Source organism: Fusarium fujikuroi, chromosome FFUJ_chr01 (genome assembly GCF_900079805.1).
Source record: "Fusarium fujikuroi IMI 58289 draft genome, chromosome FFUJ_chr01".
Classification (NCBI taxonomy): Eukaryota; Fungi; Ascomycota; class Sordariomycetes; order Hypocreales; family Nectriaceae; genus Fusarium; species Fusarium fujikuroi.
In genome coordinates this window covers 1,510,544-1,537,109 of record NC_036622.1, presented here as the reverse complement: position 1 = coordinate 1,537,109, position 26,566 = coordinate 1,510,544, and the positions used below count along the sequence as shown (strand labels likewise).

The 26,566-nt window shown below is 49.2% G+C and overlaps 11 protein-coding genes; 6 read left to right on the top strand and 5 right to left on the bottom strand.

Moving 5' to 3' along the window:
* Positions 1–1,110: 1,110 nt before the first annotated feature.
* FFUJ_01594 (related to acid proteinase PEPI precursor) lies at positions 1,111–2,647 on the top strand (the record flags this gene model as incomplete). XM_023576972.1 has 2 exons in its annotated part: positions 1,111–1,423; positions 1,476–2,647. The coding sequence occupies 2 exons, from the start codon at positions 1,111–1,113 to the stop codon at positions 2,645–2,647; spliced, it is 1,485 nt and encodes a 494-aa protein (XP_023423989.1).
* Positions 2,648–3,213: 566 nt separating this feature from the next.
* Positions 3,214–5,856, top strand: FFUJ_01595 (probable translation elongation factor EF-G, mitochondrial; the record flags this gene model as incomplete). XM_023576961.1 has 4 exons in its annotated part: positions 3,214–3,497; positions 3,558–3,669; positions 3,725–5,751; positions 5,802–5,856. 4 exons carry the CDS (start codon positions 3,214–3,216, stop codon positions 5,854–5,856), a joined length of 2,478 nt encoding a protein of 825 aa, XP_023423988.1.
* Positions 5,857–6,254: 398 nt separating this feature from the next.
* FFUJ_01596 (related to 3-isopropylmalate dehydrogenase) lies at positions 6,255–7,381 on the bottom strand (the record flags this gene model as incomplete). XM_023576950.1 has 2 exons in its annotated part: positions 6,255–7,300; positions 7,357–7,381. 2 exons carry the CDS (start codon positions 7,379–7,381, stop codon positions 6,255–6,257), a joined length of 1,071 nt encoding a protein of 356 aa, XP_023423987.1.
* A 1,972-nt stretch (positions 7,382–9,353) lies between these two features.
* FFUJ_01597 (uncharacterized protein) lies at positions 9,354–11,763 on the top strand (the record flags this gene model as incomplete). XM_023576939.1 has 2 exons in its annotated part: positions 9,354–9,453; positions 9,713–11,763. The coding sequence occupies 2 exons, from the start codon at positions 9,354–9,356 to the stop codon at positions 11,761–11,763; spliced, it is 2,151 nt and encodes a 716-aa protein (XP_023423986.1).
* A 343-nt stretch (positions 11,764–12,106) lies between these two features.
* FFUJ_01598 (related to MRPS8-mitochondrial ribosomal protein, small subunit) lies at positions 12,107–12,607 on the bottom strand (the record flags this gene model as incomplete). Its single annotated transcript, XM_023576928.1, has 1 exon — positions 12,107–12,607. One exon carries the CDS (start codon positions 12,605–12,607, stop codon positions 12,107–12,109), a length of 501 nt encoding a protein of 166 aa, XP_023423985.1.
* An 834-nt stretch (positions 12,608–13,441) lies between these two features.
* On the bottom strand, positions 13,442–15,243 carry FFUJ_01599 (related to BNA4-kynurenine 3-mono oxygenase; the record flags this gene model as incomplete). XM_023576917.1 has 4 exons in its annotated part: positions 13,442–14,188; positions 14,249–14,671; positions 14,728–14,945; positions 15,132–15,243. 4 exons carry the CDS (start codon positions 15,241–15,243, stop codon positions 13,442–13,444), a joined length of 1,500 nt encoding a protein of 499 aa, XP_023423984.1.
* Positions 15,244–16,391: 1,148 nt separating this feature from the next.
* On the top strand, positions 16,392–17,769 carry FFUJ_01600 (probable MAP1-methionine aminopeptidase; the record flags this gene model as incomplete). XM_023576906.1 has 4 exons in its annotated part: positions 16,392–16,535; positions 16,587–16,985; positions 17,056–17,602; positions 17,654–17,769. The coding sequence occupies 4 exons, from the start codon at positions 16,392–16,394 to the stop codon at positions 17,767–17,769; spliced, it is 1,206 nt and encodes a 401-aa protein (XP_023423983.1).
* Positions 17,770–18,750: 981 nt separating this feature from the next.
* FFUJ_01601 (probable ERV14-ER-derived Vesicles) lies at positions 18,751–19,382 on the top strand (the record flags this gene model as incomplete). XM_023576895.1 has 4 exons in its annotated part: positions 18,751–18,851; positions 18,965–19,120; positions 19,171–19,237; positions 19,290–19,382. The coding sequence occupies 4 exons, from the start codon at positions 18,751–18,753 to the stop codon at positions 19,380–19,382; spliced, it is 417 nt and encodes a 138-aa protein (XP_023423982.1).
* A 1,137-nt stretch (positions 19,383–20,519) lies between these two features.
* On the top strand, positions 20,520–22,109 carry FFUJ_01602 (probable CDC40-cell division control protein; the record flags this gene model as incomplete). The annotated part of the gene is made up of 1 exon (XM_023576883.1): positions 20,520–22,109. One exon carries the CDS (start codon positions 20,520–20,522, stop codon positions 22,107–22,109), a length of 1,590 nt encoding a protein of 529 aa, XP_023423981.1.
* Positions 22,110–22,345: 236 nt separating this feature from the next.
* Positions 22,346–23,857, bottom strand: FFUJ_01603 (uncharacterized protein; the record flags this gene model as incomplete). Its single annotated transcript, XM_023576872.1, has 1 exon — positions 22,346–23,857. The coding sequence occupies one exon, from the start codon at positions 23,855–23,857 to the stop codon at positions 22,346–22,348; it is 1,512 nt and encodes a 503-aa protein (XP_023423980.1).
* A 728-nt stretch (positions 23,858–24,585) lies between these two features.
* Positions 24,586–25,796, bottom strand: FFUJ_01604 (uncharacterized protein; the record flags this gene model as incomplete). XM_023576861.1 has 4 exons in its annotated part: positions 24,586–24,865; positions 24,916–25,314; positions 25,369–25,586; positions 25,638–25,796. 4 exons carry the CDS (start codon positions 25,794–25,796, stop codon positions 24,586–24,588), a joined length of 1,056 nt encoding a protein of 351 aa, XP_023423979.1.
* Positions 25,797–26,566: the final 770 nt, after the last annotated feature.

Here is a 26,566-nt window from a genome sequence, read left to right as displayed (position 1 = left end):
ATGTTTTGTATGTAATTTTCGAGTCGGTGATTACAACACGCCGCGATAGCCGTACCTTTCTACAAGAAGCAAGGTGTAAAGTCAAAACGATCCATGGTAACTTTGACAAGTGAGATAGTTAGGGCAGTAGAAATTTCGACGCTTCCGATCGTACTTGAACTGACATAATAATCAATTAGCACCGGGCTTCGTAAGCCTCAAACAACTAACTAGTACCCGCCCACCTAGCGCAGCATCCCACTGATCCTTGGGGATTGGTAGCTGAGGGGTGACAAAAAGCGCGAGACAGAAACGGCCACTACCACAAGCCCGTTGCGTCTTATGTTTTGTTTCTGCTCATCATCCCAGCCCAGAGAGACGCTGACGACTCACCCTTTTTTAGCGCAAGGGTCAACGAGACATCTTGGCGCTACAGCGTGCACGCACTCAAGTCAAGAGGCAAGTTCCCAAGTTGGTAATAGTTCTACTAGGTACTCCGTAGTGATCCAAGTGGGAAAGTCCCGAGTCTGATCTGGTCGGGTGTGCTCATCGTTTGCTATGTACCAAGCTTGCGTGGCCCCCCCGTGCCGTTTCTTCCACTTCATCCATCATCTCCTGTCAATCGACAATCTTTCGCTCATTGTTAACCCTGATTCGTTACTTCGTTTTCCTTTCCACCCTTGTTCTTTTTATATTCTCCAGAATTCCCCTCTTTCATCAGTTTGCATTTACATACACACAGTTGCAGCTGTCCTAGGATCCACCACATCTGTCCTAACTTTGGGTCTTTTACCCTGTGTTTCTTTGGCTGGCGTTTCTTGCGACATCCTGCTGTGTCTTATGCCCTAGTGCAACCAACCTAACTTATCAACTAGCTGTTAAGCGCTTCTTTGCACTACCTCGCCCTTCAAACAAACTGATACCTATCAACTCAACTCACGTCTCAAATTCTTACTCTCTCACCTACTTATTCACACACAAACGGCACTTGCCATTTTACAGTATTCTTACATCTCGGTTGGTTGGCCCCGAGCCTATTCGCCTTATGGAGGAGGGTGGCGTTACCCCGTTCAACGCCATTCCTGAACTCATCTCTTCCTGGCTTTTGCCTGGTTCTCCCTCGTGGCTGCGATGAAGTCGTTCCTTGTGGGTGCTTCGCTGGTTTCGACATTGGGTCTTGTGCAAGCCCAAACCATCCAGTGGAACATCGAGGGTCGCCATCCTCAACCACATTTGGCCCGTCGCGCCAAAACGACATATGAAGAGGCCATAAGTAATGACAGATCTGAAGGAGGCTACTTTACAGATGTCACGATCGGCAATCCACCTCAGAACATTACCCTTCAGCTCGATACCGGGAGTAGTGATGTATGGGTTCCCTGGAACTGTGCAGATATCTGCGAAGACGACAAGAATGGAAAAAGTGGTTGCCCTCTTGGAAGCTGTAAGATGGCACTCCTGCCCAGTATTATGCTTCATTACTGACGATTTTACAGTTGACCCCGATAAGTCCAAGACATTCAAACATGTCGCGCCTGGAATGTTCGGCATCACCTTTGTAGATGACAGTTATGTCAAGGGCGATTATTTTGAAGATCACTTTGAGTTGGACGGCGCTGTCATCAACAATCTGACCATGGGACTGGCTATCAAGACTAACATTTCATATGGCTTGATTGGCGTTGGTTACGCCAAGAACGAGGCATCGGGCAGCACCACAGATGTTATTTATCCCAACCTTCCTGTTGCGATGTACCAAGCAGGCTATATCAATACTATCGCCTACAGTGTGTGGCTCAACGACCTAGACGCCAAAGCCGGCAGCATTCTATTCGGAGGGGTTGACACAGCAAAGTACGTCGGCGATATGCACCGAATCGACATTCAAAAGTTAGATGGCCATTACTACCACTTCATCGTGGCCTTGACCTCACTGGTCGCCACTAGCTCCAGCGGCAGCGATGTCCTTACCTCAGATAGTTTCCCTATTCAGGCCGTTCTCGATTCTGGAACCACCTTGAGCTACCTTCCCCAAGATCTGGCCCATGAGATCTGGGAAGAAGTTGGTGCCGTGTGGTCACCGTACTATGGGGTAGCTGTTCTACCATGTGCTTACGGCAGGAACCAAGGGAATTTCACATTTGGGTTCGCAGGCCCTGACGGTCCTAGCATCAGCGTAGGGATGGATGAGCTCGTTCTTACCATGACCAGTGATGCGGCCAATATGCCAGCCTTTGAATCAGGCGCGTACAAGGGCGAGAACATATGTATCTTTGGTATACAAAACGACACCAACGATCTGTACCTACTTGGCAACACTTTTCTGCGATCCGCCTATGTCGTCTATGACCTAGTAAATAACGAAGTTGGAATTGCTGCTACTGATTTCAATTCGACGAAAAGCAAACGAGTCCCATTCAAGAGCTATGGGGCAACCATCCCATCCGCAACGGCAGCAAGTAATCAGCACAGAGCAACCGAAAAACCAACAGTCCCAGGTCATAACTTCACTGCTGCTGAAGGATTTCAAGAATCAGACTCAAATGGAAATGATGACGAGGACAACGCGGGATCATTGCTTGCCCCCGGGACAACACCTTTGGCGCTGGTCGTTACCACTATGAGCTTTATGCTTGCAGGCGGAGGGATTCTCTCGAGCATTTTTTGATGACACTGTCTACGGAGTTTTGGCTGCATTGCATAAGTCATTTGCTTCAGAGGCTAACAGGTTCATGACACTGGCGTTGAACAAGGGTTGCATTGGCATGGGCTGATTTTGGCGTTTAACGGTCGGACGGAGCCGTTGGTAATGAGGATACAAAAAGGGCGCAATGGGTGATGAGACTACACAAATGATACCAGTAAAAGAATGGCATAGAAAGCCTAAAAGAATACCTATAAATGCAAATGTTAATGATGCATATATATCCAAATCTGAAGTCGAGGAAATTCCCGAGGCCTCAACCTCAGCAGACTGACGGCAGTTTTGTATGTTGGCAGCTCTCTGATGAGACGCATAGTCAATGCTCAACAACTCAAGATATACCCTTAAATAACTACAAAAGAATATGTTGTGTTCATGTGCTTGGCTAACTTTCTCTCATAGAACGTTCAGACGTTGTCTTATTCCATTCATGTCAAGGTATGGAGGCGTTCGGCTGAGGCGCCCACACTCAAGTTACAGTGCCGTTGATGGCGGGAATTAAGCGCTGAGCGAATCAGAACTACGTACACATGTGGCGCTACACCTCCATCCTGCTAATCCCGACACCAAAGAAAAAAGTTTCCAATGGACCGTTGATCATTGGCAACCCTCTCCTCAACTTCTTTGCTGAAGTCCAAGATTGCAAGATGAGGGCAACATGGGCTGCCAGATGGCTCAATTGCCGTCTGATCCTCGGCACCCAGCAGCCAAGCTGTGGTAGCCATTCTTTTACTATTTCAGCAGCCGCTCCCGCGTGGGAGAGTCGACGAGCCTTCAGTCAGACCAAGCGTAGCTGCAGTGCGGCGCAAGAAGCGTGAGTTCTCGATTGCCCCTCCCCTTTGCTTGCTGAACACAATGTTAATATCATAGTTAGTCTCAAGAAAGCTCAGGAAGATGCTGCCAGTTTAACACCCGAGTATGTCGCCGCCAACATGTCCACTGAGGAGGCCAAGCGCCTGTCTCGTGTGCGCAACATCGGCATCGCTGTATGATCAATGGCCGTCACCATTTCACCCCCTTCTGCTAACAAGAACTAAACAGGCCCATATCGACAGTGGAAAGACAACAGTCAGTGAACGAGTCCTGTTCTACACCGGCCGAATCAATTCGATCCACGAGGTTCGAGGAAAGGATTCCGTTGGCGCCAAGATGGACTCCATGGAGCTCGAAAGGGAAAAAGGCATCACTATTCAGTCTGCGGCTACTTTCGCCGACTGGAAGAAAACGGAAAACGGCAAAGAGGAAACCTACCACTTCAACCTGATTGATACACCTGGTCACATTGATTTCACAATCGAAGTCGAGCGAGCCCTGAGAGTGCTTGACGGCGCCGTCATGATTTTGTGCGCTGTTTCCGGCGTCCAGTCTCAGACCATCACCGTCGACCGTCAAATGAAACGTTACAATGTCCCCCGAATCTCTTTTGTCAACAAGATGGATCGCATGGGTGCCAACCCCTGGAAGGCAGTCGAACAGATCAACACGAAGCTCAAGATTCCTGCCGCCGCTATTCAGATTCCTATTGGTGCCGAAGACGAGTTCTTGGGCGTTGTCGATCTCATCAACATGCAGGCTATGTACTTCGAGGGTCCCCGTGGTACCAAGGTTCGCGTTACCGACCAGATTCCCGGCCCTCTCCAGGAATTCGCCAAGGAGAAGCGCCAGGCTCTGATTGAGAAGCTTGCTGATGTCGACGACGAAATTGCCGAACTGTATCTTGAGGAGCAGGAACCTACCAACCTTCAGATCAAGGCCGCTATCCGACGTGCTACTATCGCCCGAACTTTCACTCCTGTCATGATGGGTTCTGCTCTTGCCGACAAGGGCGTTCAGCCTATGCTCGACGCTGTTTGCGATTACCTGCCCAACCCTTCTGAAATTGAGAACACTGGTCTGGATAAGTCCCAGGGCGAGAAGACTGTTAAGCTAGTTCCCTATGACTCTCTTCCCTTTGTCGGTCTCGCCTTCAAGCTCGAGGAGAATAATTATGGTCAACTCACCTACATCCGCGTCTACCAGGGCAAGCTGAGCAAAGGTACCTACCTGTTCAACTCTCGAACTGACAAGAAGGTTCGAATCCCCCGTATCGTCCGTATGCACTCCAATGAGATGGAGGATGTCTCCGAGGTTGGTGCCGGTGAAATTTGCGCCGTTTTTGGCGTCGACTGTGCCTCCGGTGACACATTCACTGACGGAGGTCTTCCCTACACCATGTCTTCCATGTTCGTCCCTGATGCTGTCATGTCTCTTTCCATCAAGCCCAAGCGAACCGGTGATGCCGACAACTTCAGTAAGGCCATGAATCGATTCCAGCGCGAGGATCCCACTTTCCGTGTCCACGTTGACGCTGAGAGTGAGGAGACTATCATTTCTGGTATGGGTGAATTGCACCTTGAGGTCTATGTGGAACGCCTCCGACGCGAGTACAAGACTGAGTGTGTCACTGGCCAGCCCCGTGTCGCCTACCGAGAGACAATCGCCCGACGAGCCGACTATGACTACCTTCTGAAGCGACAGAGTGGTGGTCCTGGTGACTTCGCCCGTGTTGCTGGATGGATTGAGCCTAACGACAAGCCTGATGAGAATCATTATGAGAGCCAGGTCGTTGGCGGCCATATTCCCGACAAGTTCCTCTCTGCCTGTGCCAAGGGCTTCGATGTTGTCTGTGAGAAGGGTCCTCTCCTGGGACACAAGGTTATCGGCGCCAAGATGGTTGTCAACGATGGTGCTACTCATGTTACCGATTCTTCCGATTATGCTTTCAACTTGGCCACCCAGATGGCTTTCAAGAAGGCTTTCTCCGATGCTGGTGGTCAGGTTCTCGAGCCCCTCATGAAGACCACTATCACTGCCCCCAATGAGTTTCAGGGTAACATTCTTATGCTTATGAACAAGCGTAATGCCACAATCCACGATACCGATATTGGTAGCGAGGATTTCACACTCATCTGTGACTGCAGTCTGAACGCCATGTTTGGCTTCAGCTCTCAGCTTCGTGCTGCCACTCAGGGCAAGGGCGAGTTCAGCATGGAATTTAGCCACTACGCCCCTGCTCCTCCTCATCTTCAGTATGTATATCTGCATCATTGCGAAAGAGTAAGCACTAACAACTTTATAGAAAGGAACTGGTCGCCAAGTATCAGGCTGAGCTCGAGGCTAAGCGAACCAAATAAGCTAGTCACTGGAGCTGAAGATGCAACATGGCCCAGTACATCAGTGATGTAATTTGGCCTAAGCGTAGACGATGTCATCTATGCTATTGTATAACACACACGAATGGGTGCACGATCTTGTAATATAACGTCATATGAAAACGACTTCTTGGTAGAGGCTTGGAAGTCAACGATACACAAATGAATTGTAGAAGCTGGATAGGGGCACCTCTTTTGACGGAGGTATTTAGAAGGACGGATGGAAAATGGCATACCATATACGATTCTCTCCAAGTATTTAAACCAAACGAGTCTTCACATGTATTTCCAAGCTGTATCCAAAGACTACCTTTATCGTTACATGTTCATACATCATGGGATATCTGATCTAGCTACCGAATTTTGGTGTTTTATACATTTTACATGCGTCGGAGAATGTCAGCGACAACCTCCTCGGTAGTGGCCTTGCCACCCAGGTCGGGGCTCAGGAGCTTGCCCTCCTCAAGGTTACCATCAACAGCAGCGTAGATCTTAGCAGCAGCCTCCTCCTCGTTGAGGAACTCGAGCATCAGAGCAGTGGATCGGAGAGTAGCAATGGGGTTGGCGATGTTCTGGCCCTGGATATCGGGGGCACTGCCGTGGCAAGGCTCACCAATAGCGAAGTTCGCACCAACGTTGGCACTGGGGACGAGACCCAAGCTTCCGACAAGAGCAGCAGCGCCGTCGGAGAGAATGTCACCGTACAGGTTAGGAGCTACAATGACATCGTAGTCCTCGGGCTGACGGAAGAGCTTGTAAACCATAGAGTCGACAATCTGCTCCTCAACGGCAACAGATGAGAACTTGGGATCGGCAAGGGCCTTTTTGGAGGTAGCGCGGAAGAGACCGTCGGTCTGGGACAGGACGTTGGACTTGTGGGTGATGGTGACAAGGGGAGACTTGTGAATGCTAGAGGCACCAGCATCACGGATCTTCTGACGACGCAGAGCAATGTCACCAGCCATGGTAGCAATGCGGAACGAAGCCTTCTCGGAAATGCGCTTAATAGCCTCGGCAACCTTGCCCTCGGGAGTCTCATGGGTCTGCTCCTGCTTGACGTACAGATCCTCAGTGTTCTCACGGACAATGACCATGTCGATGGGCTTAGCAGCGGTCAAGACAGTCTTGACGGGACGGACGTTGGCGTAGAGGTCAAGCTTCTTTCGCAGAGCGACAATGGGCGATGAGTAACCCTTGACAGCCTGTGTAGGCGAGCTCACAGCTCCAAAAAGCGCACCATCGCACTCGTTTCTGAGAACCTCGACGGTCTTGTCGGGGAGCGCAGCGCCGGTCTGCTCAAAGGTCTCGAAGCCAGCCTTGAGGTCGACGAAGTCGAACTTGAGGCCAAGAGATGCGGGAAGAGCTTCGAGAATGCGGCGGCCGGCGGGGATGACCTCCTTGCCGATGCCATCACCGGGGATGAGGCCTGAAATTCAACATATTAGCTAGAGATTGGACCGAGTTGGCGGTGGCGTGCTGTACCGATTCTGAGGGTGCGGAATGACATGATGGGCACAATTGGAGTTGAGAAGAAGTTCAAGTTCTTTTCTTCGAGAATCGGAACGGGTAAGAAATGTGGTGTCGGGTAAAAAGTGGCCAGGCCGATGGCGCCAAACATACAAAGTTTATGTTGACTGCACTTTTGAATTATATTTCACAAGATATCCTGTTCATTTTAAGACGGGCTCCCGTATTCTATTCTCGATAACATCTCTACCAAGTGAATTGATCTGTCTAAGAAAAACCTCTGTTTATATTAATCTTGCCTGGGAGCATTTATCGTTGGCCGATACTCGGCTCATAACTAATATCAATCAAAAGTCACGCCGACGATAAGATAGATCTAATTCCAGTTCCCATACGACGTGAGCGCATAATCAGTGATCGAATGAAAGAGTTCTTGGATGTCAATGGCCCACTGGATATGATTTACCTGGAACGACAGCTTTGATCGGAGGATGTGGGGATGGAATAATGAGACACAGTAGACCCCACACAAGCTCATGCGTTCCAATATCAGCTTCAAAGGTTCAAAGCGCCCATTGAAAAGAATAAGTTGTACGGGAACATGTTATTGGATGAGCCTGTAGGACAGCCGCAGGGGAGCCGAAGGAATAACTTCAGAGCCGAGACAACATGGGAGAAGCGGAGGCATGGGATGGGATGAAATGAGTTAAAATAAAATAAAATAAGAATACTGTAGTTAGTTAAGGGGTAATTATATGAATTAATGAACGAATGATGTGGTACGTATTCGTAGTCAGATTGGTGACATTAGGTAGTCTGCGGCCGGTCCGTCCCATCTTGTGCTCATTTCGACTGATTTAAGCCATTCGCCATTGTATTCGATTTCACTTCTACACCTCTTCGATGGAGCATTCGCTGGTGTTGACTGTCAATGCTGCATAACAATCCTTCGTCAAACGTGGCAGTCTAGGAATAGCTAGCCACTAATCATAATAGCTCCTTGTCGTTTCATGTTCTCAGGTGCCTTTGAGGGGCCGAGTACCTATCGAGGACACTTGTTGGCTTGATACTTAGTTGATGAGATTATGCGGTCGCTGTGCCGGCAATCACGGTGAACTCTCATCATGATTGTAATTTACTTTGTCCCTGGCTAAGCCTGATGTGAACGAGATCCATTCAGTGCCTCATTTCGACTGGATCCTTGTCTGAGCACCGCCCATACCTGGCTCCATACAATCCAGTCTATTGCCTTGTTAGTCAATGTCACCGAGCAACTGACTTGCTGCCAGAGTAACTTGAACTTGAGATTCTAGACTTGAAAATTCGTGAGGCAGCGCTTCTTTGATGACTCAAGATAACGTCTGGTTGCTGTGCGAGTGATGGTCGGCGTTTCATGTGGAATGATTTGGCTGGTTACCGAGCTTCAGCCATCTCGATACTGTAAAGTACATGACTGATGTTGAAGAGTTACCTTGTGATCTGTCTAGCTCTTGTACCGTCCTGTGATCTTAGCCCCTATTATTCTGCAACTGCCCAACGTACCAGAAGTCATTCTCTGCGGGTTGCCAGTCCCTCCACCATCCGCCTCCACCTGCCGAAGCAATTTAGCCCCATGAGATACATCCACAGGAAAGTATTCAACAAGCGCTGAAACGCCTCCTGGAATACCTCACTAGGCCAGCTACAGCAGGTACCCCTTGTTTGACGGCTCGCCCCTCAATCCACTAACGGCCTGTGCCTGACCTGAGGAGCCCCGTCGTATCTGTCTGATGTACCTCAAGGAGCAAGGTACCCTGCCTCCTGTGCGACTGGACGCCGCTCATAACCAGCCAGACATCACCTCGTCCCATCTTGTCCTTATCCTAATCCCTATCTATTCACAACACGCGCTCAGCTCTAGATCTCGCTGAAACTGTGAATAACGAACACCCCGAAAAGACCTCGAGGTCGCCAGACCGAACTTGCATATTATCCAGCTCGTCTCGTCTCGTCTCTGAGAGCCCTCAGCAACAATGAGTCAGGTTAAGAACCTCCGCGCCATGTTCGAGAACAAGGGCGACACGAGCCCGCCCGACAGAGGCCGATCATCTGGCGCTTCCACTCCCGTCCAAGGTACGAACGATACTCTCGCGACATGATCTCAAGAATGAGCGCGCATTTCCTGGCTGGTGGGATGCACTTTTAGAGCTGTTGCGAGATGCAACTTTTAAGTTAAGGAAAGCCGTTGAAAAGCTTGCTCCAATTGTACCTGCCTTGGATTCGCGCCCACACTAGCTCTCAGCGTCATTCTTTCATACCTACCGTGTCCTTCCCGTCCATCCTCCTCTCCCTTCAACCCCTTGCTGATCAAAACCTGTTTTCTTCTCCACAGGCTCGGGCACAGGCAATAGCGGAACCGAATCACCTGTCCGGCCACTGTCAAAAGTCAGAACAAGCTTTGTTGCCATTGAGAAAGACGGAAGGATAGGTCTTAGGAGAGACCCCAGCCACGAATCCAGTGTATCACGCCGTCGATTAAGTATGGACACCGATGCAGAATCCGTTTCCACTATCCCGGACAAGCCATCCGCGTCGCTTGAAGATGCGCCACGTGCAGGCAAGCCCTTCTTTCAAGAAGCAATTCCAGAGTCGCCCCGTCACCAAATCGATCCCCCGAAGACACCCACGGAGCAAATGGGAGCTGTCACCGACGAGCCAAGTGTCAACCCCGACAAGAAGGTAGACGCGGAGGAACCATCACCTTCATTGCTACCAGCAGAGCCTGCCACGACAGAGCCTGTTGCAGCTTCGCCGAAAAATGAAAACAAGCCCCCAGCAGCTTCTGCAGGTGCCAATGGCAAGGCCAAGGCCGAGAACACGAAAGAAGCAAAATTGCCAAAGGAGACAGCTCCCGCAGCAACGGCAAAGGCCAGCGCTCCCAAGAAAACAACCGCCACTCGACCCAGCACCATCTCCACGAAAGCTCCGAACACCAAGTCTGCAGCAAAGTCTCCCTCTGCAACGAGACCAACAGCAAGCGCCACGCACAAGCCTGAGCCCAAACCAGCTCCTAAGGCTGCTCCAGCACCAAAGAAGGAGACAAAACCGGCACCAAAGCCCACGTCAGCAGCTACACGACCTTCAGCGACCAACACAACTAAGAAGCCTCAGCCATTGAAGCCCACCCCTAGCGATGCTCCCTTTGTGAAACCAAAGCCCAAGTCTCCCACGAAGCCTGTGCACCTACCTGCTTCTCTCATGGCCCCAACTGCATCCTCCGGTGCCAAGACAGGTCGTCAGGTTCAATCTGCGGCCAGCTCACAGAATCTCAGCGTACCTGCTCGTCCAGCCAGCCGGGCGAGTGCGACAGGAGCTGGCGCCAGTACTGGTAAAACCGTCAAGCGTCAACCTTCGAACGTCGGCCGCTCACGGCCAAGCCTTGGCCCCCCTCCCAAGAAGCCCTCTGATCCTGCTCACCCCAAGAAAGAAGCACCAGTGGATGAGAGCTTTTTGGCCCGCATGATGCGGCCAACACAAGCTTCCGCTCAAAAGACTTCCGAGAAAGTGCCTACGACACCGCCCAAGAAGACAGCAAAGCGACCAACCTCTTCAGGAGCCGATGCCACCCGCCGCGAGAGCAACATGAAAACTCCGGGAAGCGCCAAGAAACCTGCCAGGAAGGCAGCTGAATCTAAGTCGGTGACTGGTTCAGTCGCCTCAGACGAGACCTCCAAGGTCGAGCCCGTGGTTGAAGAGAAGGTACTCGAGCCAACTAAGACAGAAAGCCCGGAGGTGCCCGACATTAAGACCGAGGTACCCCAGATCAGCAAGGCCCCCGAAGATTTGAAGAAGCCTGAACCAGAGCCCGTTGTGGAGGACGCTCCTGCTGAAGTTCAGGAGCATGTTCCCGAGGAACCTCAGGCCGAGTTCGCTCCTGAGGAATCCAGCAAGAAGGAGCATGAGAAGAAGGAAAGCCGCCCTATCACCCCTGAGATGCCCAAGGAGGTGAAACCTGTTGGTGTACTCGAAACCTCTGCTACTGAGGAGCCCACCACCTCTTCCAGGGAGACTCCTGTTGATGAGTCCAGGGAGCAGGAGCCCGCGACTGAATTTAAGAAGCCACTTGAGGGCGAAGATATTGTTCCCCTAGTGGACGAGGGCTCTACTCAACCTCCTGTTGTCGTCGAGGAGACAAACAAGGCATCAACCACTAATCCTGAACCAGAGACCACCAAAGAGGTGATTCCCTTGTTGGAAAAGGATGTCGAGTCCGCCGAGACGGAGACGGCAGAGAATAAGGATAACGAGGTTGACATCAAAAAGGAGAATGATACCAAGGAAGACGAGAAGGCCGCTGAGGCTGTTGAAGAGAAGGACACCACAGGGGAACAGATTGATGAGGAGAAGAAGGAAGACCAGGAAAGCGTTACCAAGGCGGAATAAAATTGGGATAGACTGCGAGAGATTTAAGATTGCTGATTTGTTAGCAGTGGAGGAAGGGATGCACTTTTTGAGCCGTTGTATAGATACCTGTTTTAAGCGAAGGCGAATGGTGATTTTGTCGCATACTTATTGTAAAAAGAGCATCTGAAAACGAGATTGCAAGATAACACAAATATTTGTAATGCGCAAGGCGGTTTCTCATTTTGAGATTGATTTTTGATACACAAAACGTCCTTATGGGACTTAATCTAGTTGTACAATACAAGCTTCCCAATTTATCGTATCATGAAAGCACACAGGCTCCTCCCACCACCCGGGCAACCCTCCCTCTAGATCTCCAAACTTATGAAACCCGGCATACTAGTAGACCACCCTGTTTTCTCGCGAGTGCCTCTCTCACTTCCAGCATACCCTTCGACGTCGACACAAACATGCACTCGCCGAGATTTAACCCCGGCACTACACCACCATCCACCTTCGTAGGAAACCCTCTCGCCAATCTAGCCAGCTCCGCAATATTGGCCGTCATAAGACGCTTCGGCGTGCTAATAGCGTTGGCCTTTCCGAGGACGGGTTTACCGTCCCAGTACTTAAGGCCGAGCCATAGGCGCATCGTGGCTACGTTGGCGTTTGTCACGGGTACTGGAGGCTCAGAAACCATCTGCTCGAGCGTTGGGGGATGAGGACCGGAGCGATAGATTGCCGAGAAGAAACCTGATCGGTGAAGAGCGAGGGCGAGTTGAAGATTGTATTTGCAATTCTTGACGGATGTTATACCCAGGCGGGCTTTAGAGGCGTTTTGGAGATGCGAACACATGTTCGCGATGTTGGTGACTGAGGGCATGATGGGCAGTCTAGAGAATTGACGGTATCGATTTGAGTGAGGGTGAATTTCGTCGTCTCGTTGGAATCGTCTTTTCGTTCTACATTGACGCTTTGTTAACATTTGTTTCCTTGCAGCTCCTGACGGCATTTGGATGTGGAATTGTCACACTCACCCCTAGAAGAAAGCGATACTGAATCTTGGAATTCAGGAGACCTATTGACCGAGATAAAATCTCCCACCCTCAATTGTCGAAGATTTAGAGCGAGGAAATGCCGGCCAATATCTCGATTTCAGCGAGACTCCGTAGTGTTGTAGATCCGGGCCAAAAATTCAGAAGTTCGAAGAATGACTAAGCCAAGTACTGGTTAAGCGCATATCATTGTATTAGTGCATAAGAAAACACTGTCGATGAAGGTGTGCTTTGTCCTTGTACGGTGACATAAATAAAGATTGTGACGCGGTATGTGTGAATTCGGTGTTGATGCATCACGAATAATTCGATTTCACTGTTGAATGAGAGTGATGGCGCTGCAAATCGCCAACGCTCGATCAACTCGTAGACTGGCTGATCTGAACCCTATAGAGCAACCATACATTTAATTCTCATGCGACTAGTTCCGTGGATTCAGAGATAGTAAAGAAGGTCTTTATCAGAACCGAAGGTTGACGTTCTTGCGTTTCTTTCGAGTTTGGTTCTGCTTATGTTGGTTTAGTTCTATATTACAATTCGACCTTTAATTATAGCCACCTTTTCCAGCAACTGAGCAGTGATACATAATTCCTAATAAGTAAGCGAACATTTCAACTAATACATCGTACCAACAAGACGGTAGAGTTACCTCACGAGGGAAGCTATCGAACAGCCTTTATCATGGCAGAAAATGACCGTCGGTACTTGTATGCAAACACCGCGGCTGAAACCAGGAAAGGACTGGCAACCAGGGCCAAGAAACTTCGCACCAATATCCTGCCTTGGGCATCACTCTTGTTGATGACGTCCAGGTAACCCTCGTTGCTGAAGCTGACTCGGGAGTATTTCGTTTGCCAGCCAAGGCGAGGGAAGTACACGCTCATCATCTCTTCAAGATATTTTCTCAACCTGTAGCGTTTTGACAAGACTGAGGATCGCATCTCGACATAATTTTGCAGGGCAAGCTCGTTTATTGCATGGGCGTCGGCTGGTCGAACTGCTGAGTACTCCGCCAACGCTAGTGATCGCTGGAAAGCTGGCTCAGATTTAGATGACTCGCTGGCAGGATCATTGGACTCGTCGATCTGAGCGTGTTTGTCAAGTATTGAAAAGAGAATCCGGACATCCTCCATGCCCGCATTCATTCCTTGGCCATAGAAAGGCACCATGGCGTGTGCGGCATCGCCAACAATAACACAAGAAGAGCCGAAATGGTACGGCTTGCATTTGAGGCTGATAAGTGGGAGGTGAGGATTTGTGTTGAAAGATTCAATCAACTCATCGCCTGGTATCAAGTCCGTAACGCCTGGGAAATGGCTGTCGAAGAATGCCGGAACGCTGGCAGGGTTATTCTCAAGATCTGAGAAATCCTTGCTAGGCATAAAGAGTGTGCATGTGAATGAGCCGTCCTAAGCAAAAGAGTCAATAAATTATGGAGAACTAATGGAAATGAATGAGAAAGAACGTACATCGCTGGGGATAGCAATGAACATGAAATCCTTGCCGGGCCAAATATGCAAGTGATTAGGCGATATTCGGAACCTGGCAATCGGATCGGCTGTTTCATCAATCTTGACAGGCTTGAGCTGGAACTCGCACCATAGAGTATCAATGTACTCCTGCTGGTAGTTCATCCGGGTAAACTTCATAAGGTGGTAGCGAACAGCAGAATGGGCGCCGTCAGCTCCAATCATAAGGTCGAAGGAAATGCCGATTTCCTTGGGGCGAGACTCTTGGGATGACTTTGCATCCGCCACTTCAAACCAAGCTTTGCATTCGCGATAGTCGGCGCCTGTGAGCTTGTGGTTGAAGAATAACTTGACATTAGGCATATTATCCAGGATATCGAGCAACCGCTTGTTCAAGCCTGCCCGATCAATGGCGTGAATTGCCTATTTGGAATCGTCAGTTTCACGTGCTACACGGGAGTTGAGGCAATTATTCATACCCGTCCCTTTACATCGTAGTCTTGCGACTGCTCAAAGAGTGCTCCAGTTGGGCCTCTACCATGAATCATGCGGCCTCTCATTGGAATTGTTGTCGACATGACATGGTCAAGGAGGCCCGGTTGACCAGCATGGCGCATAGCATTGATTCCACGCTCTGATATGGCAAGATTGATAGATTTTGTAAAGTTGAGTGGGATAGTGCTGGGATCCCGGAGGTCTAGACCAGTCAGCGAATGCGCCTCTCGAACGTTTGGAGAGAATTTTGGTAAAAGACTCATGAAAAACTTCACACATGACTCTCCGAAAGTCGCGAGAGCTTCAAACGAGTTTCCTCGGGGCTCCGGAATTTGTCGAGTCTTTCGCGATGCGCCAATGGGAAACATGTTAGAAAACAGTCACTTACCCGGCCGCAGCTCATAAACTTCAACTTCATGGCCTCTCTGAGCAGCATACAAAGCTGCCAGAGAACCAACAGGGCCAGCACCTACAACAACGATCTTCTGAGGTTTCACCATCTTGCTCGCGAAGTTGGTCAAGGACGAACGGAGACAAGAAATGTCAAGAGATGGCGAGATATTAAGGTCGCCATACTAATAGACTGAGGACCGATTCAAGCCCCGATAGGGCCGGCTGTTTCTGTTGCATCAAAGCGATAGCGGCCGGCCGGAAGCGGGGACCCACTTTATCCACTACAGAGGAGCGAGAACAACGTCTGTCACTCACAAGACCACTGATTACCTTACCTATGTAACCCCGGCATTCGGTGTTGCAGTAAGTAAATGCCGCTGAAGGTTTGAGAAAAATGTTCTAGTTCTAAAGTGACCAGGTTTGGACTATGGTCCAATGAAGAGACCGCTAGCTGTGACCAAGTGAGTGTGTTTTGATAGAGCGAAGCCGGTGCACATACTAGTACTACCAACTTGTTATCCTTGATGGCCCATCGCTCACTTCAAAGCGCCTTCTTCAGTTCCCTTTCTGCTCTTGTGCAGGTTGAACATGTATTTATCCGGCTACAAATTCTCCAGATCTCACAACTGTCTGCTCAGAAATGACATACTTGACTCAAACCTGACACTGATATCACGAAATTATTCTCGACTCAAATGAGCAGAAACGCAGATGCTTGGTGAGACGCAAGTTGCAGAAAATCTCCTTAGAGACCAATTTGAGTTCCTTGTCATTCACATGCCCAGTCTTCACTGAAGCACTAACAAGCTCGCATGGACCACCGTTACTGATCACGTCTCCGTTGTGCCGTAACCCCCCACTTACCCAAAACAGCACCGTTTACAAGAGGACGTCAACAGCCTCTGTTAGTGAAGTGTATGCATAAAATTGCACAAAACATGTTCGACTGCCCCACCGACTCAGACTCTGTTAGAGGAGCTCCAGACCGTCGCCAAGCGTAACGGGCTATTGTTAGCGACGACCCTTATCGATGCTTATCAACCTGCAGCAAATGGGGCCGAGTCGATCTTTTGCTTTCGTTTGAAAGTTGCACCACGAGACACGACTCTACGACTACACTGTTTGGCGCTTTGTGATCGCATTTTAATTGCTCGACAAACTCTCACTCCAGGTTACGATTTCTTGATTTATACATTCCTTTTCGCACGATACAATCTGTTTACTCGAGAACATATAGTGCATTTATACCGACACAATGACTGCTGACCCCCCCGCCAAGAAGGAGTGTATGGGCGCCGACTGCCAGAACGAAGCTGGATCCCTCCAATGCCCAACTTGTCTGAAGCTGGGAGTCAAGGACAGCTACTTCTGCTCTCAGGAGTGCTTTAAGAGAAACTGGGTACATGATTTCACCACTTTGCGACAGCGACATAGGCTAACTCTGTCACAGGGCATTCACAAGACAATGCACAAGTCGCAAAGTAATATCCTCCACCACCTGAAAGCTCCGAAAGCAATCTCACCAGATCCAGCTACCGGCTATTATAACCCTTTCCCCAACTTTCCGTACTCTGGAACCTTGCGACCTGTCTATCCTCTGTCGCCGCACCGAACTCTTCCTCAGTCGATTCCTCACCCCGTATGGTGGCAAGACGGCAACCCCAGATACAGCCGATCCCTCACCAACCGTAACAAGATCGAAATTCTCGACAAGAAGGGCCAGGATGCTATGCGAAAGAGTTGCAGGCTTGCGCGAGAGGTCCTCGACATCGCGGCCGCTGCCGCTAAGCCTGGCGTGACGACCGACTACATCGATGAGATCGTTCACAAGGCTTGTATCGAGCGAAACGTACGTATTGAGATTTGCTCACGAATTTTCGAAGCGCAGGAGTCTATTTGTGATGGCTGACTCGACTTAGTCCTACCCCTCTCCTCTGAACTACAACAACTTCCCCAAGTCTTGCTGCACGTCAGTTAACGAAGTCATCTGTCACGGTATTCCTGACCAGCGTGTTCTGCTAGACGGTGACATTCTCAACATCGACGTTTCCCTGTACCACGAAGGGTACCACGCCGATTTGAACGAGACATATTACATTGGAGACAAGGCCAAGGCCGATCCCGACACTGTTCGTGTGGTTGAGACGGCACGACAATGCTTGGATGAGTCTATCAAGGCCGTTAAGCCCGGCACTCTGGTCCGAGAATTTGGTAACATTATTGAGAAGCACGCCAAGAAGCACAACTGCAGCGTTATCCGAACTTACTGTGGCCATGGAGTCGGCAAGCTTTTCCACTGCCCTCCCAACGTCCCTCACTACGCCAAGAACAAGACTGTTGGAGAGTGCAAGCCCGGGATGACCTTCACTATTGAGCCCATGATTGCTCTGGGCAAGTATAGAGATATTACCTGGCCTGATAACTGGACCAGCACCACCATCGATGGCAAGCTGACAGCTCAGTTTGGTGAGTCTCCTTTGGAAGTGTGGTAGTGACATAGGCTAATATGAATCGCAGAGCACACCCTTCTAGTTACAGAAGATGGTGTTGAGATCTTGACCGCGAGACAGCCAGATTCTCCTGGTGGCGCCCTACCGATGCCTGGCACTGAGAACGGAGAGACCCAGGCATAGAGTGTTATGAATGTTGTTAGAAATCAATGTTTTGGCGATATCATGGTCTGGAGTTGTTGGATGGGGGGTTGTTGGCTGATGGACGGTGCATTATCATGGCGGAGTAGTGAGGCATGAACCCAAAATTGACATATTGACACATTTCTGCTTAATTTTGAGTGATTGATAGAGTCTTCTCTCAGCGTTGTTGCAGAAGCATGTGAAACCATGATGTTTATGTGGTAATCGACGTTGATCAGCCTTGCTTGGGTAGCTTGGCCAAGTCAGGCCACACGTCGTTACATCATTGTCGATGTCCGTGGTGCATATCCCCGGATGCAGGCTTATCTATCTGTGGAGTGACGCAAATGGCTCTCGCTGTCAAAGTTGGAGAGTAAGAAACCCTGCGTCTCAAAGGCTCAGTGAGACTTTGAACCCTCCCAGCCACATGCAGGCGTCACTTGGCCACGCCATCCGCCGTGGAAGGCGTTTTCAGCACAGGGGATCAAGGCAGAGGTCGCCGGGATTACAGGGGGTTCTCAGCACAATGTCCCTGCTGTCAGCTTCGAGGGTGTGCCCTGAGCTGTCGCCGCTTCCATCATCGCGGCTAGTTTTTATCTGACCAGCCCAGGAACCTAACTTAACCTAACCTCTCCAGGTCCACCTCCACCATATCTCCACCAGAACTCACCACCGCTACCACTCCCACTAAGTTACCATTTCCACACCATCCACTGCCCGCCACCAAGATTTCTCCTCTTCCACTCTGTTATTCCCCTCACGCTCCGTGACTAAAGAAATCTTTGCTGCAAGGCAACTTTGGCATTTTCAGCTACCCAGAGCTTTTCGCGAACTGTACCACTCCGAAGCTTATCGTCCCTCGCCTTGCACCGTGATCTGCAGCCTGTGACAGAGCTTGTCAAACAGCTGTCCTCGACCGACATCGTCATCCCAACTCGATCACCAATCCTCAACGTCACATTTACACTTTAGCCCAACATGATGTCTGGAGAAGCTTGGCTGTTTTTGCTGTCGGTGCTTATCAACGCCGTCAACCTCTTTTTACAGGTTTTCTTCACTATCATGTACAGTGATTTGGAATGGTATGGTTCCCATGGTTCTTGCAAGTGCTGCTGTCAGGGTGTCAAACTTTGCGCCTCAGATGCGCGTATTTAAAGCACTTGATGAGATGAAAACTAATCGCATATGGTAACAGTGATTACATTAACCCCATTGACCTCTGCAACCGACTCAATACCTATATCATCCCCGAGGCTGCTGTGCACGGTTTCTTGACCTTCCTCTTCCTCATCAACGGTTACTGGATCCCTCTCATTCTCAACTTGCCTCTCCTTGGCTGGAACGTCAAGAAGTATGTCGACTACACCCCGAGTTCTGCGACAATAGACTGACCGTTGCTAGGATTGTCGACAACACTCATCTCCTCGATGCGACTGAGATCTTCCGCAAGCTCAATGTTCACAAGAAGGTATGTGTTCTAGCTTGACTCGTAGCAAAGCGCAGCATTAACCCGACAACAGGAATCTTTCTTCAAGCTTGGCTTTCACCTGCTCATGTTCTTCTTCTACCTCTACAGCATGATTGTTGCTCTTATCCGAGACGAGTCCTCCTAAAATGCTACCCCTCTCAAATGAGCCGCGGTCCGATATCACCGATGTTAGGCAACGTTTGGCTACGTCAGATAGAACAGATTGCAATAGCTTAACAAGCTGGTCGAGTTCAGCTGACACCCTGGGCCGAGTCGACTAGTCACGCGACGACAAGAACAAGAGAACACGATATAAGTCTGCTACGGCAGTACACAACGAGTGGAAGACAGTATAGATGATGATGATAGCTTTTTTTTTTTTTTTTTTTAAGAGGCGGGCTTGGCGTATATATCCTGGTATCATGCCAGCTGGCGCTCTGGTTGATTACTTCATGAAGGCGGTGGGTGGCATGTTCTGTTGGAGACTGAGGCATTGATCGCACTTGGTGGTGGCCGCGTCCCGTCGTCCTTCAGCGTTTGAGCCCGGTGTGATAATTGATGAATGACCGAATAAAATGGCCAGTTTCCATCCTTTGGATGAAATGTATAGTCTCTTTATGTATAGTATATGACTTACAACTCATTACAAACATTGCTCGTATCGGTTGAGGTACTCAGGCTTAAACGGCCAAACCCTGCCTTTGGGAAGAAAACTCAGGGCCTTTATCCTAAACGACAAAAGAAAACTTACGTAAATTCAGCTTAGATACGATAAGGCCTTGGGTAAGATCAGGCACCTGCTTTTAGGAACCTTGGAAATTTTCTCCGATTTCTTGCTCCCCGTGTACCTACGAAGTGAACATGCAATTGCAATCAAAGTCACGTGACTGTTTCTGCTTCGCGATCTGCTCTGTCGCGCTTGATAGAGCTTAACTACCTAGTACCTATACTTTGCGACGTTCAAACTCTACCAATCATCTACGCTCATTCCCTTCATCATACCCTTCCTTATGTCTCGTTGAGATGCCTTGATCTTCAACTAGCAATCAATCAATCAATCAGTTTTGCACAAGTTCATCGAGACTTTTAGCGTTTCCACCAATAAGTTGAATAGCGAGGCCATCATCGCAGAAGTCAGAATCAGACAAGGTTTATCTGCTTTAATGACTCGATCGCTGCCTTAACCAAGCAGTACAAACATAGTTAACTCCTTTGGTTTCTTCATCATCAGCAGTTGGGACAACCTTTTCCTCAACCCACCCAAAGGCGGATTTCCATCATCATGGTGGATTTTGGCGAATATCCGCCAAATATGGCGCCGCAAGATGCGCTCATAGTTCGAGAACAAGCTGAACCTGATCATGCTGTTGTGCCTTACTCGGCTGAAGATCTATCACGTCCCAAGGCTGGACCATTGAACCCGTTCAAGGACGAGAACAACATTTTGAAGCGCAAGAGCGTCCCAACTGGACATGCAGAGGAGACTTTCCTAAGCGAACACACATTCCGGAGCAAGCATCGTGCTATCGAGCGACGAGGTGGCCCTGAACGAGAGTACCAGACGAATGCAGAGCAAAAAGCAGAGGCTGCCAGGATACGAGCTGGGCGAGAGAGCAAGGGCAGCGCGACGATTGCGGAGGGACCTGGGTCTTATGTCGGGCCTTGGGCACGATACAAAAAGGCAGAATACGAGGTTGTTGCGGACGACGAAGAACTGGCGAGCGATGAGGAATATGAGATTGTCGAAGAGGAGGAAGAGGTAGTCGAGAGTGGAACAATTGTCAAGGCACCGACCAAGGCTTTGGAACGACGGAAGGAGGCCGAGGAGATGGGTGACGAGACGACGACGTTCCACGGATCCGCCGAGTACGATTACCAGGGTAGGACTTATATGCACGTTCCCCAAGACTTGGACATCGACCTTCGAAAAGAAGTGGGAAGCATCACCAACTTTATTCCCAAGCATCAGATTCACTCTTGGAAGAACCATTCCAAGGCGATCACAGCGTTGCGCTTCTTCCCTTCGTCTGGACATTTGCTCTTATCAGCCAGCGCCGACACTACCGTCAAGATCTTCGATGTGTACCACGAGCGAGAGCTCCTACGAACATACTCTGGCCACTCGAAAGCTATTTCAGATATTTGCTTCAGCACATCGGGCACTCAGTTTCTCTCTTCTTCTTACGATCGCATGATCAAGCTCTGGGATACTGAGAAGGGTGTTTGCGTGAGCAAGTTCACGACTGGCAAGACTCCCCATGTCATCAAATTCAACCCTGATCCTGAGCATGCGAATGAGTTTTTGGCCGGTATGTCGGATAAGAAGATTGTCCAATTCGACATTCGAACACCGAACGAGGTTGTCCAGGAGTATGATCATCACTTAGCTGCCATTAACACCATCACATTCGTTGACGAGAACCGACGCTTTATGACAACTTCTGACGACAAGTCTCTCCGAGCGTGGGACTACAACATTCCCGTCCCCATCAAATACATCGCTGAACCAGATATGTACCCTATGACCCGCGCAGCTCCCCACCCCAGCGGCAAATACGTCGCATATCAGAGTTCCGATAACCAGATTCTCGTCTATGGCGCAAACGACAAGTTCAGGCAGAACCGAAAGAAGAGCTACCGCGGTCACAACAACGCTGGTCTTGGCATCGACCTCGACTGCAGTCCTGATGGACAATTCCTTGCCTCAGGTGACTCTGGTGGTTATGTATGTTTCTGGGACTGGAAGACGTGTAAGATGTATCACAAGTTCAAGGCTGGTAATCAGGCTGTCACCACTGTCAAGTGGCATCCTCAAGAGACCAGCAAGGTGGTTACGGCGGGTCTGGACGGTGAGATTAAGTATTGGGATTAGAGGATGTATCATATGATGGATGGATGGACTGCATGGCATGGTATGGCGTTCGGGATCAGAAGAAAACATATACAATTTACTGCAATGGGCACTCGATAATTCTTTGACAAGCTCGGGGAAGAAAACTTAGGGCCTCTATTCTAAGTGACGAAAATACATAGGCGGGTTTGGGATATCTTAGTATGTATTTAGACCACTTAAGCTTGACACGGTCAAGAGTTTTGCTTTCCTGGGGATCAGGCCCCCTTTTTGTTCTTGTGTGCCCGCGTGGCATGCTGATATTGATCCATCAGACGCCTCTTTCCTTTGACCAGATTTCCATTCTCATCATAGTACTCCCACCCCTCATCGTCCCAAACGGTGTTCTTCTCGATGTAAGCATTCGAATAGCCATGCTTGTCAGCTTGCCAGTCTCCGTATTCCTCTTCATCGTCCGAAATCTCGCCCACCTCCTCAATCACAAATGTTGTACCCGTAGCAGGGCCAAAGCCATAAGGAAACCACTTCAGAGCTGCCGCTTTTCTAGCTTCCTTCTCACGTTGGATATCTCCAGGTGCTGTGCTTTTCGCTTCGGGGAGCTTCTTGGTCTTGGTCAGATTGTAGAATTCCTCAGGGTTGGCCTGCACGTCTTTGAGGGCCTGCTTGGCTGCCTCTGAGCCGAGATCGAGGTGGATGACGTAGCAGGGAATCATGGCTCGTTCATTGTGGACGATGTATTCAAACCCCCCATCGAAGTGCGAGTCGTGACCTTCAATCAGGGGACCATGGCGTCCGTCACTCCCGGTATATGTTCGACCCATGATAGTAGCGCAGACAAATAACCTCATGCTAGGCAGCATGCCGACTGGGGTCATCTCTCTCTGACCACGAGCATAAGATATAGCATAGAAGGCCTCTTGGGATGAGTAAATTCCTCGGTCAAATACTATGCCCGATCTAGGAGAAGCGACTACTTTCCCTTCGACTAATTTCCCAGGCATCTTGAAACCATGGCGGACAATGGATCCTACTGACTGAAGGGGAGTACCGTGGAAAGTCACACGAGGAGAAGTCATGTCCTGAATAATAGTCTCGTGGTTAAGTTGGGCTCGGACTTGGCCGGTCAACTTCGAATGAGGCGGAATTCTGTCTCGTAGACTCGTCCCGCACGATCTCAGGTCTGTCTCCAGTGACTCCTGGTAGCTCCAGAACCGTCGGACGAGATCATGGCGAAGGACAGATTCCATGTGAATGACTCTCCATTCTTTGGGGATACCAGCTGTCAGTTCCTCGGGCGTTTTATGGAGGATTGAGTAGGCTGTGTCTTGGATGGTTGATACATCGAGGCCGAAGGGGTTGTTGATAACCTCATTCCAGTCTGACACTTCGTCTGCTGCATATCCTTTTTCGTACTTTTCTGGCTTGGAAGACTGTCGTGCCAGTTCAAATTCGTGGATTGCTTCCAACATCTGAAGGATGGCGATTTGTATATCAAACTTCCTGACATGACAAGAGTCGTCTCCAAGGGCTGTTCTCATGATGGAGCGGACTTCTTCGCGAAGAGGATCTATCGACTTTCTCGAGAATGTCCGATAAGTATCAATGATTTGAGATGAAATCATGGTCTGATGGTCCGCTGAGAGAACAACCTGCATGGCTAGTTCAGCGAAACTGAAGTAAAAGACATCACTGCCAGAATTATTCTGGTGATTCGACCAATCCGTCACACTTTCAGGAGTGTTTCCCTCAATTACCGTGTATTCGCCCATGATTTGTGATTTTTGTTGTCTCCTTTCAAAATTGTTCGTCAATGTACGTGGAGATAGTTGGTGATCTTGGAGGATTGATAGTATTGGGAAGATGGGGGCATTGAGATAGAGAGAGAGGCTGCTTCGTGTTGCGAGAAGAATATGTAGCTTTGTTGGAGAAAATAGTTCTTTTTACTGGCATAATATAAATGTTGTGTTTCACGAATCGTCACTATGCTTCGTCGGTGATTGACTCATACGGTATCTTTCTTGAGGCTCAGCTTGACTTAGTGTAGGCAGACACCCGGGTGACTCCCACAATGAATAAATAGTGCAGCAGTTGAACTTGTGATGTTCTATCAACTTTTGAAATCCCTTCTATATAGTTCTCAAGTTTGTCTCGAAAGGCACGAAATAGCAAGGAGGAGGAATGGCCAAAACTACCTGTCTTGGAGCATAGAGAATTTATGTCTATTATTAACAAAAGAACATCACGACTGACAACTGAACCAAAGTTCAGGGTGAAGCTTCTCATTGTTTTTATTATTTCAACGCCTATACCTAGAGTGGTTCCTCTTCTTTGCCCAAAGCCGCTCTCATCTCCTATCTCCCAAGGACCAAAGAATGACCCCATATCCAGGGAAATACAAATTCAACATCAAACAAAAGCCGGAAGCGTCAATCTTGTCTCGAATGCTGGAACCAAAACCATCTTTGCAGTATCAAAACCAAGCAAAGCAACGTGCCACTCACCACATTCCTCTCTCGTCCTCTTCTGTCCATCCAGAGCATCCTCCACAGCGACATCTGAACCCATATCGATAGAACAAGTCGGCGGGAGTCAGCCCGAAACCATACGAGATGGTCAGCTCATCTCCTTCTTTGATAACGTCTGCCTTGACTTCCATCTCAAGTACCTCGCCAACCTTGTTGTAGTGGTAGTCAACGGTCTGTCTCGGATGACATGTGTGATTGAAGCGTGACGCAATAGGGAAAAGGCCTGCTTCATCCCAAACACCTGTCGAAAAGCTAAAGGCACCATCAGACCTATCTCCTTCGTTCCTCAACTCTCAACTTACCAATTTGTAGTCCAGACGGCCTTGATGCTCTGGAATTTACAATAGCTATTAGCATGAAGGCCCAGCGCAATGTCCTGCGATTCCCGGTCCAGTTTGTCGAATTCCTTGTACAGCGTGTTGTTATCGGCAGTGAATAGTGGTCTTTCAACGAGAATTTTGTCTCCAACCTCGAGGTCTTTGACTGCGAAGGCGCCCCATCCCGCGATGAGAGACCGCTTGACGATAAAACAGTCATTTCGAAAGAGAACATCCGTAGTGGCAGATGGCATCAATGGTAAGCCAGCAGGTTCCATGGCAGTAGTTTCGGGGCTTTCGAGCGGTTCCAGGGGCTTCAGAGGAGGGAAGCGATAGACGTACTCAAACGGCTCGTCTCGATGAGCTGTGACATAGCGGATCAGACTAAGGGGCAATGTCAACACAAACGACTTCCTCAACAATTCCTCAGTGCCTTACTCGTCTGTTGTTTCTTCTTTCTCATCATCCGACCCGAAATCAAATTCCGAACTCGACGAAAATTCCGGTTCGGAACCTGAAGTGTCTCCATACTCAGTGGCTATGTCATCAAAAAGTTCTTGCTCATGGTTCCGAGGCGTTTCGTCGCTGGGTGGTAGATGGACATCATCTGCAGTAGCTTCCGAGAGAACGTCCTTCTTTAGATGAGCTTCAGTGGTCTAGCAGAGTGTGTTAATCCTGGGAGTAGTGTAGTTTGGAAGTGTTTGCACCTCTTTCTCTTTGTCATCGCATGGTTTAGTTCCATCGCTGTCCCGATCCAGCTCTAGCTTGACAAGAAGATCAAGAGTCGAAATATCTTCAATACTTGATGATGCTAGGGTTGGACCGAGGACAGGCTCATCGGGTGGCTGAGGGATATTGTCACCCATGATGGGTAGGCACAACGAACGACGACAGAGAAAAAGTGATGGCTGGTATTTAAGGCAAGGCTTCTCCTGTATGGAAGCAAATAGAAGGTTGAAGGAAGAGAATTAGAATAGCTGAGGTGAAGGTTTGATTGCATATATATGTATTGTTGAGGAGTGATTGTGAATCACGGCGGACTCCTCGAGCATTGGTGTGGGCAACAATGATGCAAATAGTGATTGAGTTGTTGAAACCAAGCTAATTGCATAGCTGTGAAAGACAATAATGAATGCTGAGTAACTGAAAAGAATGAGAGATCAGAAAAACTGCCTATATAAGGCCTTGAAAGTCTTTCCCAACATACATCTACCACTCTGCAAGTAACAACAAAACACCCAATAAAGTCCAGCAAACCTCCAACCCCAATCATCCTCACCGATGAAACATTGTTCATTTCACTGCAACCATGTGACTACGGAAAACAATCTTTCCTCAACATACAGAGCAAAGGAGGAGAAACTGGGCTTCAATTGCACGATTACCACTGCGAAACGCGTGAGGTCAGGTGATGACCTACAGCTTGCATCTCCGGAGTGGCCAGCTTTGGGCATCATATTCTAGACATGAGGCGAGAATAAAAGATGCTGATCATGGATACTGCTTTGATAGATTCTGGATTACCCAAGTTGTAGTATGCATTGCACTGGCTCATCCGGTGAACAATTGCGGCATACCACGTTGCTTCTAGAAGGATATCAATATTTCTAGCTTTTCATCTCTGAAATTTTAGTAC